This window comes from Microtus oregoni, unplaced genomic scaffold (genome assembly GCF_018167655.1).
Source record: "Microtus oregoni isolate MIOR12 unplaced genomic scaffold, Mior012 000008F_ref0000371, whole genome shotgun sequence".
Taxonomy (NCBI): Eukaryota; Metazoa; Chordata; class Mammalia; order Rodentia; family Cricetidae; genus Microtus; species Microtus oregoni.
Genome location: NW_024543067.1, coordinates 7424489 through 7433987, shown reverse-complemented (window position 1 = coordinate 7433987; position 9499 = coordinate 7424489). Strand labels below are relative to the sequence as shown.

General features: G+C 39.4%; 1 protein-coding gene across 1 annotated transcript in view; it reads right to left on the bottom strand.

The window, feature by feature from the left end:
- Nucleotides 1–4439: 4439 nt before the first annotated feature.
- Musk (muscle associated receptor tyrosine kinase) overlaps nucleotides 4440–9499 on the bottom strand; it is a 70707-nt gene continuing 65647 nt past the window's right edge. The window contains exons 14-16 of the mRNA XM_041657371.1: nucleotides 9035–9226; nucleotides 8457–8605; nucleotides 4440–5149 (exon numbers count right to left, since the gene is read on the bottom strand). Of these exons, the coding sequence (XP_041513305.1) occupies nucleotides 4458–5149; nucleotides 8457–8605; nucleotides 9035–9226 (1033 nt within the window). The 3' untranslated portion in view covers nucleotides 4440–4457. The remainder of the gene's footprint in view (nucleotides 5150–8456; nucleotides 8606–9034; nucleotides 9227–9499) is intronic.

Genomic DNA, 9499 nt, shown 5'->3' with positions numbered 1-9499 from the left:
AAGAACTGACCTCACTTCATGAAAACCCACTATTATGAAGACTTCTTGACTCTAAGACACCAGAACTAATCTTTTCTGAGGGTGATGCCTGCAATGCCTTTGATGCATACAGTCAAACCACCCTGCCCCTGGTCATATAACAGTTTCAGTGCTCCTCAGTAATGTCACCCAGGAACCGACCAAGCTTCCGTAAAATAACCATTTGGGACACAGCCAAACCATAGCATTAGCCAATATCATACAGAAAAAAAAATCTCTTAAATTTATGAAACCATCACTTTGTAAATAAAACTGTATCAGAGAAGGAAATGTCAAATTTTCAACTTAGAAATATTGGTGCAAAATCTTAACAGATCAGAAGTTAAATATAAGCTTGACATCCAAAAAGAATTTATTCTCAGAATACAAGGTGGTTTTAATATTAAGAAGTCAATTTACATTATTAACATATCAACTGGGGAAAAATAGTCATTTGAATATGTTGAAATTCAGCATCAGTTTTCAGTGAATAAAAACTTATAACAAAGACACAAGAAAATCAATATTTCAACACAATAGCAGTGGTTCAAATGTGTATGACAAAATTTAATGCTTTAATATATAAAGTGCTTTTATAAAGCAATGAGAAAGAGGTACACTCAACAGAAAAATATTAGTATCACACAAATCCTAAGTCAACTGTGCTCAAAACATTGAGAAATATTTAAAATAAACAATATTTAAATAACTGTAAGTACAAGCTGCAAAATGAAAAATTCTGAGTTACTGTATTGCAATGATCACAATGCTTATGTACTTAGAATTGGTGAGACTAGGAGAAATGCAGAAATGTGTTCTGTCATTTGTCTGGAAGATATATGTATTGACAAATTAATCAAGATATGGAATTTTCAGTATATTCAAAATCATTAAAAGTACAAGTGCCCTTTAATCTATAAATTCCACTTCTGGGAGTGATATCTAAAGAAATTACTTAAGAAAAATGTTCACAATGTTCATCAACAAAGGTTCTGAAAGATTATATTTTATTATGAAAAGTAGATATAAGCATAATTCCAACAATGAACTATTACATTATAAAAACTATGATAAATTCATATATCAAATAATTACAAGTGATGTTGTACATGAATTTTTTGATACAGAATATATTATCATACATTAGATTATAAGAACACAGCTCAAATCTGTATAACAGTATCATTCTGTCTATTTTGCTTTAAATTATCTCTTATCTATCTATCATCTATCAATCATCTATTGATCTGTTTATATAACTATCATCTCTCTATCATTTATTTACCTAACTATATATGATCGATTGATCTATCTATTTATCTGTCTGTCTATCTATCTTCTATCTGCCATCTACTTCCCTATCTACTTATTGATAAATGGTGGTAGAATATTTCTGTGATATTAAAATTAATTAGCAACAGCTGGTGTTTCTTCATTCTTACAATGACTTATTATTATTGTGAAGTATATGTTACTAATGTATGTTGTTTGTTATTTTTTCCTTTTCATAAGAAATGAACTATTTTACAAGGAAGAAAGCAATTATTTATTTTAAGCTAAAATATACCTTATGCAGTATTGCAAAAGCATAATTTGCTTTTTAAAAATAAATCTTACATTTCAATTTTAAAATGAACAAAGTAAAACATTAGACTGCAGGCAATTACTAAAACAAAACTATAAATGAATGATGTAGGAAAAGAAAATTTCAATTCTTACTTTTGCTTTTTGAGACTGAATTTTGTTATTGTGTAATCAAAACTGGGCTGGAAGTTTTGACCTTTATGGCTCAGACTCCCAAGTGCTAGGGTTGAAGGCTTGTGCTGCTGTGCCTAGTTCAATTTCACCAGAGTTTGAAATGAAAATGACATTCTCTTCTTTACTTAAAAAAGAGAGTGTTGGGTGGGTAAACCAAATGAAATGAAAATGACATTCTCTTCTTTACTTAAAAAAGAGAGTGTTGGGTGGGTAAACTCCTTGTCTCACAGGGATGGACCTGAGTTCAGGTCTCTAGAACCCACATCAACCCATATGCAGTAACCCCTGCTGTAACGTCTATACTTCTACAGCAAGATGGAGATAGAGATAGGAGAAGCCTAAGGAGCTTTCAGGTCAGTGCCAAACAAAAAGACATCTTGTCTCAAACAAGAAGATGAGAACCAACACTAGAGGTTGTCTTCTGTCCTCCCCATGTGCACCAAGACACTGGGCAACACTCCCCACATACGTGCGCATATGCTTGTGTACCCACACAGAAAAAGTTAATAAAAGGCTATTAATTATTTTATTAAAGAAAATGCTTAGTGTTATGAGTCATCTTGTATAATGCAGCTATGATAACATTTCTAGAGACTGTGATAATACACTATGAAAGTTTTATTTTTATTATTATTTTAATTATGTACATTGTGGGTATGTGCCCATGAGTGCAGGGGCCCTCAGAACCCCCTGCGACCTGGAATTACAGGTGGTTGCAAGGTGGGTGCTGAGAAATGAACTCCAGTTCTTGCAAGAGCAGTATGTGCTCTCTGCTGAGCCATTTCTCCAGGCTCCACAGCAAAAGTTGTAATTGTAATAGTGTGCACGCCATGGGATCCATACATTTCTTTCCTTAGATTGCCCATAAAGAGGTGTTTAGGGCTGTGTACAAATGCAGGTGATCATAATACGGTTTATGATGATGAAAGTAGGAGAACCCTACATGTTCAGAAATCTAAGATTGATTACATTATGGAATACCTATAGATAGTATCAGACATTACATTAGTTCTTAGAATAATAATGTCATGTAACAAATTCATAATAAACTGTGAAGTGATGGGAAGTTTTCCTTTTTTATTCTATCCCAATTCAAGAGGATGTATTTTGATGCCATGTGCGAAATAACCTGGTGCTTGGCTGTGTTGGGTATCCGGACACTTTCACAGACTTGCTGGTGACTTACTGATATCATCCTGCACTTGGTAACATATCCCTCGCTTTTCAAATTGCTGTACTGAAAAAAAAAATTGCTGTACTGGACCCATGTTCCTGCACTGCGCCACACTCTAGCTGGCTACCAAGGAAATAACTTAGTGGTTATAATCCAAAAGTGCAAGTAAAACTCATGCTGAGACAAACATGCCATCCATTGGATGTTTAGAGAGGTTTAAATTGATAATACTAAATAGTCATTGAAAACCCTTAGAAAAACAGTAACAAGGTATATGGTGTAGGCTTTGAAACCACACCCAGATGACAAGTCACCTTCACATGTCCTTATGTATGTGTGTAGGTTTCCACTGAAAAACTTAGGCATTGGGGGACCTGAGTCCAGGAAGTTAAAAAAAAGTCATATTAAGTAACAAGGTGGTTTGATCCACTGTGCAGAACTTCTGCACAGTGCTCTGCTAATCATAGGACCCATCAATCAAAATGCCTTCTAAAAAAAACCAGTCAGAATGCACAAAAACATTCCTTGTAAAATAACTTGGAACCACAAAGCATCCTGCAATAACTGATATTATACCTCATGTTTTACAATATTAAGTGGCCTGTGGCAACATAATTACTATATGGCAAACTCAAGAGCACATAGAAAAGAAAAATATCACACTTGACAGAGATAAAAATAAAATGTATCTGTCACCTATGATATTTTAAGGAAAAAATGTGTCAATATAGTTCTCATAAAGCAAGGTAGATTGGTAAGTTACGAAATATTTTTTTGCAGAAAAACAGGAGGAGTGAGGCAAACGAATCACCTTAAAGCTGAGGGCACACAGGAACGGCTTCTGGTGGAGAGTAGGCAGAGGAAAGAAGCCAGGAGGTGTGGTCAGCGCAGAGCTTGCAGGTTTTCCACTTCTTATCCCTTAAAACCCCATCAGTAAAATAGACGCACAGCTCTAGCATGCGAATATGTGGTTGCACATTCAACGCGAGAAGCAACACAAAGGACCGGTCGTGTGTCTTGAGTGACGCAAGAACGGCTTCCTGTCTTTAGTTTCCTGTCCTCATCAAAATACACAGAGACACACTGTTTTTACAATGGACAGGGTGTCTTCTTTCAAAAATAAAACTGAAAAATAAAAAAAAAAATGAAGCTGCACTTACGGCTTTGGGTTCAACTGAGCACGGCAGACTCTGTCTGAGGGGTGATGCAAGAATGGAACCCTGGCTACTCTCATTATACAGTATGTTTTCAGAACTGTCCCTTTGAGGGTGAAGCGCCACCTACGGTCCTCTTAATTTTCCTAGCTTGGTTCTCCAACCTCCTATTTCAATGGGACCCTCCTAACCTGCGGGTTTTTCACGATCTGTTTCTTGCGGCAAGCAAGCTACTGGCTTGTGATATCTACGTTAAACCCTTTCCTCTCTGGTCCTATCCAGCCTCTTTTATAGGATTCCTCCAGCCCATCATCTAAAAACAGCCTGTTGGGGTTGTTTGAGCACAGTCAACCCTAGACACCCACCGTTCCCTCTACTCTCTCTACTCTCTCGCACATGCGCTGCAGGATCCGGTGGATGCTGCAGAAGCTGGGTCTGTCTGCGGGCAGCTTACTCCAACATAGGCGCATGAGGTTGTACAGTTCCAAGGGGCAGTTCTCGGGGCAGGAGAGGATGTTGCCATCTCTCACATAGTAAATGACCTCCTCGTGGGCCATGCCATAGTATGGCTGCAGGCCATAGGAGAAGATCTCCCAGAGGACCACACCATAAGCCCACACATCCGACTCTGTGGTGTAACGGTTGTAGAAGATGGACTCCGGTGGCATCCAACGGATAGGGATGGCGTCGTTTTCATTAGCTTTGTAGTAGTCTGCAGAGTAGATGTTCCTGGAGAGGCCAAAGTCTGCAATTTTCACTACCATGTTCTCCCCCACCAGGCAGTTCCTGGTGGCTAAGTCCCGGTGGACAAACTTGCGCTCCGACAGGTAGGCCATGCCGGCTGCCACTTGCCTGGCAATACAGAGCTGTTCTGCACAGGACAAGGGTGGAGGACCAGGGCTGGACATCCGAGCCTTTGTGGACAGGTCACTGTGACTGAGGCTGCACACGGTGTGAGGGGCCATGCTTCGGAGGAACTCATTGAGGTCCCCATAGGCCATGTATTCAAAGAGCAGACACATAGGCTTTCCTACTGCACACACGCCTGCAATCAAAATAATATCTTGGCTAGGCTGAGTCTTTCCACAGTAAATGGCATGCCAAAATTAAAGGACCAAGCCAGAAAAGATGTTTTCCCCTCTGTTATCTCTCCACATAGTACCTACCACCTTACTTCCTATATATCCATTGTATTAGAGATGGTTCTCGAACATTTTATCTCTTGGAATGGAGAGATTATTCCCTGTTTCTTTAAATCCCTCCAACTAACCAGGTATCTGGAGAGCAAGTGCAAAGCAGCATATGGTAAGTGGATTCAGGAGCAGGGGTTTGCTGCGAATGTGTGATATAATCATTCTGTTTAGTTCTCTGAAGAATGAGAACAAGAAATATGCTGTGGGATGATGCTTTTGTATACTGTAAAGATGTGTCACTTGTATTGGTTTAATAAAATGCTGATTGGTTAGTAGCCAAGCAGGAAGTATAGACAGGGTGACCAGACTAAGAGAATTCTGGGAAGAGAAACGGAAGGGATATAGTCACTACCCAGATGCAGAGGAAGCAAGATGAAAATGCCTTACTGATAAAAGATACCAAGTCATGTGGCTAAACATAGACAAAAATTATGGGTTAATTAAACTTGTAAGAGCTTGTTAATAATAAGCCTGAGCTAATAGGCCAAACATTAATTATAATTAACATCAGCCTCTCTGTGTTTCTTTGAAACTGAATGGCTGTGGAACCAGGCAGGACAGAAACTTCTATGTATAGAAATAGCTACCATAATTAGGAAGAACAATACAAAGAACCCAAGATTCTTAGAGGAACTTCTTAGGTGGTTGTAGTAAAATAGTTTGAAATTTAGATTTTTATCTTTGATGTCCATTCTTTAAATAAAGTAATGTTCATACACACAGAGTTTTACACAGTGTAAGGAAGACATTTGAAAAACCTTAGCATCTTACTATATGTGAGAAATAATTGTATAAGCTTGTACCATTATGTGTGATGGGTATATTTCATATTATAATACAGAAAGATTGTCAGCTTTATTATGTTTTTCAGAGCAAAATTAGAAGTTTCAGTTTGAAAAAAAGAAGAGAAATAAGAAAAAGTTTCTAGTTAGTTCTGTAATTTAAAGGATTTTATCTGACAATGTGTACATTAAATAGGAAATCAGAGGTCAGTCACATTTTGCTGTTCCTCCTACACAATCTTCTTTTGTTTTTTTGTCAATAACTATTTACCTGTATCATCAGGTGACTCTGCTCTTGTTACAATAGTTAAATTGGTTTGGAAAGAATTCTTATATTAGGAAGATTTAGACAACATGTTCCTCTCAAGAAAAAGTGTGTGTGTGTGTTCATTCTTAGCCAACTGTGACTTTGAGCTCTTGATCCTTCTTCAACCTCCAATTATTATAGGTATTATGAATTTTAGTTCTTGTTGGGTTTTAGCAAAACCTAAACAAAATGTGTGGTCTTTTCCTTATCTCCCTTCTTTGTTGCAAAAATCACATTTGCTCTATCGAGGGATTCTTTGACTCCACCTTCAAGTTGCACACAGACCCATCCCTTCTTATTATCTCACTACTTACTCCCTGGCCTGTGCCAGCATCTTTTCCTGCCTACTGAAAGATGCCATTCACTGTGCCCTTGTTTTCAGTGCCTTCCTTTCAACCCTGCTCAGCAAACCAGACACAGACCTTCGGGGGGGGGGGGGAGTGAATCACGTCATGCCATGGCCTGGCACTTCTTGGCTGGACTTTCTGTTTGATTCCCATTTTACTTACATTTCAAAAGCTAGGGGTTTTTGCCTTTTATTTTTGAGATTATACTGTAATTACATCATTTCCTCCTCCTTGTTTTCAAATTTATTCATTTCAAATTCATAGCCTTTTTTTATTAATTGTTATTACATGCATATGTGTGTGTGTGCGCGCGCGCGTGTGTGTGTGTGTGTGTGTGTGTGTGTGTGTGTGTGTATAACAGACATATTCTAAATACAACCTGGTCAGCCTATTTAATGTTACTTGTCTGTATATTGTCAGGGCTGACCATTTGGCATTGGATAAGAGTTGTGAGCTCTTCCCTGAGGAAGACTATTCTCCCCCTCTCAGTATTCTTTTGTTCTTTATGTGAAGGCCTTGTGGGCTCTTCCTACAACCCCCACTGCATTTACAGTTGAATCCAGTCTTACATCACTCTCTTAAACTATCTCTATCACTTTTTTATTCTCTCTCTCTCTCTCTCTCTCTCTCTCTCTCTGTCTCTCGTGTGTACACGTGTTTATGTTTGTGTATAAGGGTATATGTGTATGTAGGTATGTGTTCACATGTATATGCCCATGTATGGGGTATAGACACCAATGTCAGGGTTTTTCTTAGTTGCTCCCCACCTTCCTCTCTCACCGATTCTGGAGCTCACCAGCCCCACTAGGAGCGTTGACTTCAGATCCCAGGGATCCTCTTGTCTCTGCTCTCCCAGTGTTGGGATTTACAGGCATGTGTCACCATACCCAGCCTTTACGTGGGTGCAGGGGATACAAACGCAGGCGCTCATGTTGGTGCAGTGGACTCTATTCACAGAGAACCCTCTTCCCAGCCATGTCTGCTGTGCTTTCAGCACTAGATAAGCTTGCCGTAGGGCCTGTGCCTCCTCCCATCTATCCACAGTGTCCTCTTACCTCAGCCAGACCTTTACACAAATGTCACATGTCCACTGAAGTCTTCAAAGACAGTATCTCACATTCCAAAGAGTCTTCCTTTACTTTGAGTTTTAAAACAAATCAGAGGCATATAAGCCACATTCATGTATGTTTACCTCTGCTATCTCCCCAAAAGTATGTAAGCTCCACAAAGCTGATAATGTTAAAAGGTTTAGCTATTTCTATGTAATTCTATTAACTGTTCAGGAAATACTTATTTAACTTATGAATCTGTGATGAAATGGGGACACAACAATGAACAAAAATATGATTGAATAATGATGGTCTAGTTTAAGGAAAAATAAAGTGGACATATGATATACATACTTCTAAACTTTACTAAATTCTGTGATGGTGAATTAGTATCAAGGGAATTTTCTTTGTGCAGAGACTCTTGAAACAGTTTCTAGTCAGAACAGAGGCAGTAGTGACTGAGACCGTTGGAAGCGATGGAATTAAAGGGATATCTGTGAGGCACCGAGTGTCCTGAAAGCTGAGGTGAACTGTATGTCAGAAAGTGGGTGAATATTTTAAACTAGGAAAGGAGGAAAGAGACACATCCCATTGATGATCGAGAAAGACAAAGAAGAAAAGGTTAGAAAAGGTCTTCGCCGAGGAACCCTTTTCCTTCCGTGATATTCTCATACCTAAGAGCTTCACGATGTTTGGGTTGTCAAACTCTGCCATGAGGGCCGCCTCCCTCTGAAAGTCTGCTTGCATGTCTGCAGAGGCCTCCTCCTTCAGCATCTTCACGGCCACCATAGTAAAAGGTTCATAAGGAAGTAGGCCTGGAGCCCTAAGAGATAAACCACAGATGGGGATGTTTATACCCCGGGATTATATTTATTCACATTTATAGAGCCCCCACCATGCTTATGCAGCCTTTCCTGAGCCACAAACCAAAGGAAGACGAGGACAGTCATCAACTTAAAGTTCTTTATGTCAATAGGAAATTCACTAGTTATTTTCAACATAGATTATTTTTAACAATGTGTTACTTACTAACTAGAGGAAACACACACACACACACACACACACACACACACACACAGAGAGAGAGAGAGAGAGAGAGAGAGAGAGAGAGAGAGATAACATGTCCATTGTAATCCCCTATTGTATACAGTAGATCAGTCTAACAATCCAGTGGTTTTTTTCAAGCATAGTGAATTCCAACAGAGATTCCTCCCTGCCCTTTCACCCCGCCCCACACCATGGTTAACTTTACCTTGCTTGAAAGACCCTTCCAAACGCTCCCTCTCCGATGTCTCTGACGTACTCAATGTTATTCCTGGGATACTCCAGGCTGAGCAACTTGGGATTGAGAAGGAGTGGCATCCTCTGGTACATGGGGTTGGGATGGAGTCTGTCCAGCAGAAGCTCGGAAGGCAGTGTGGTGAGGGTCACGGCCGCTGACTCCCTGCAGGTGAGAGAGGCAAGGCCAACAACGGCCTTTGATCTTGATCCTTAAGAAATGCCTAGAATATATAGTACTAAGTTTGCTGAGGGCTCTGGGGCTTGAGAGCAATGAAGTGTGGCACTTGGTTTCTAGTCGGGAGGCATATTTTATCACTATCTGTATCAGCGGCAGCGGTGGGAGAAGACGGGATGCAGGAGTTGCCATTTTCACCAAATGATTAAGTTCTCTCTGTTGTAAAAACTGACTTTGGTACTTGTGACATTTTTAAAGTTC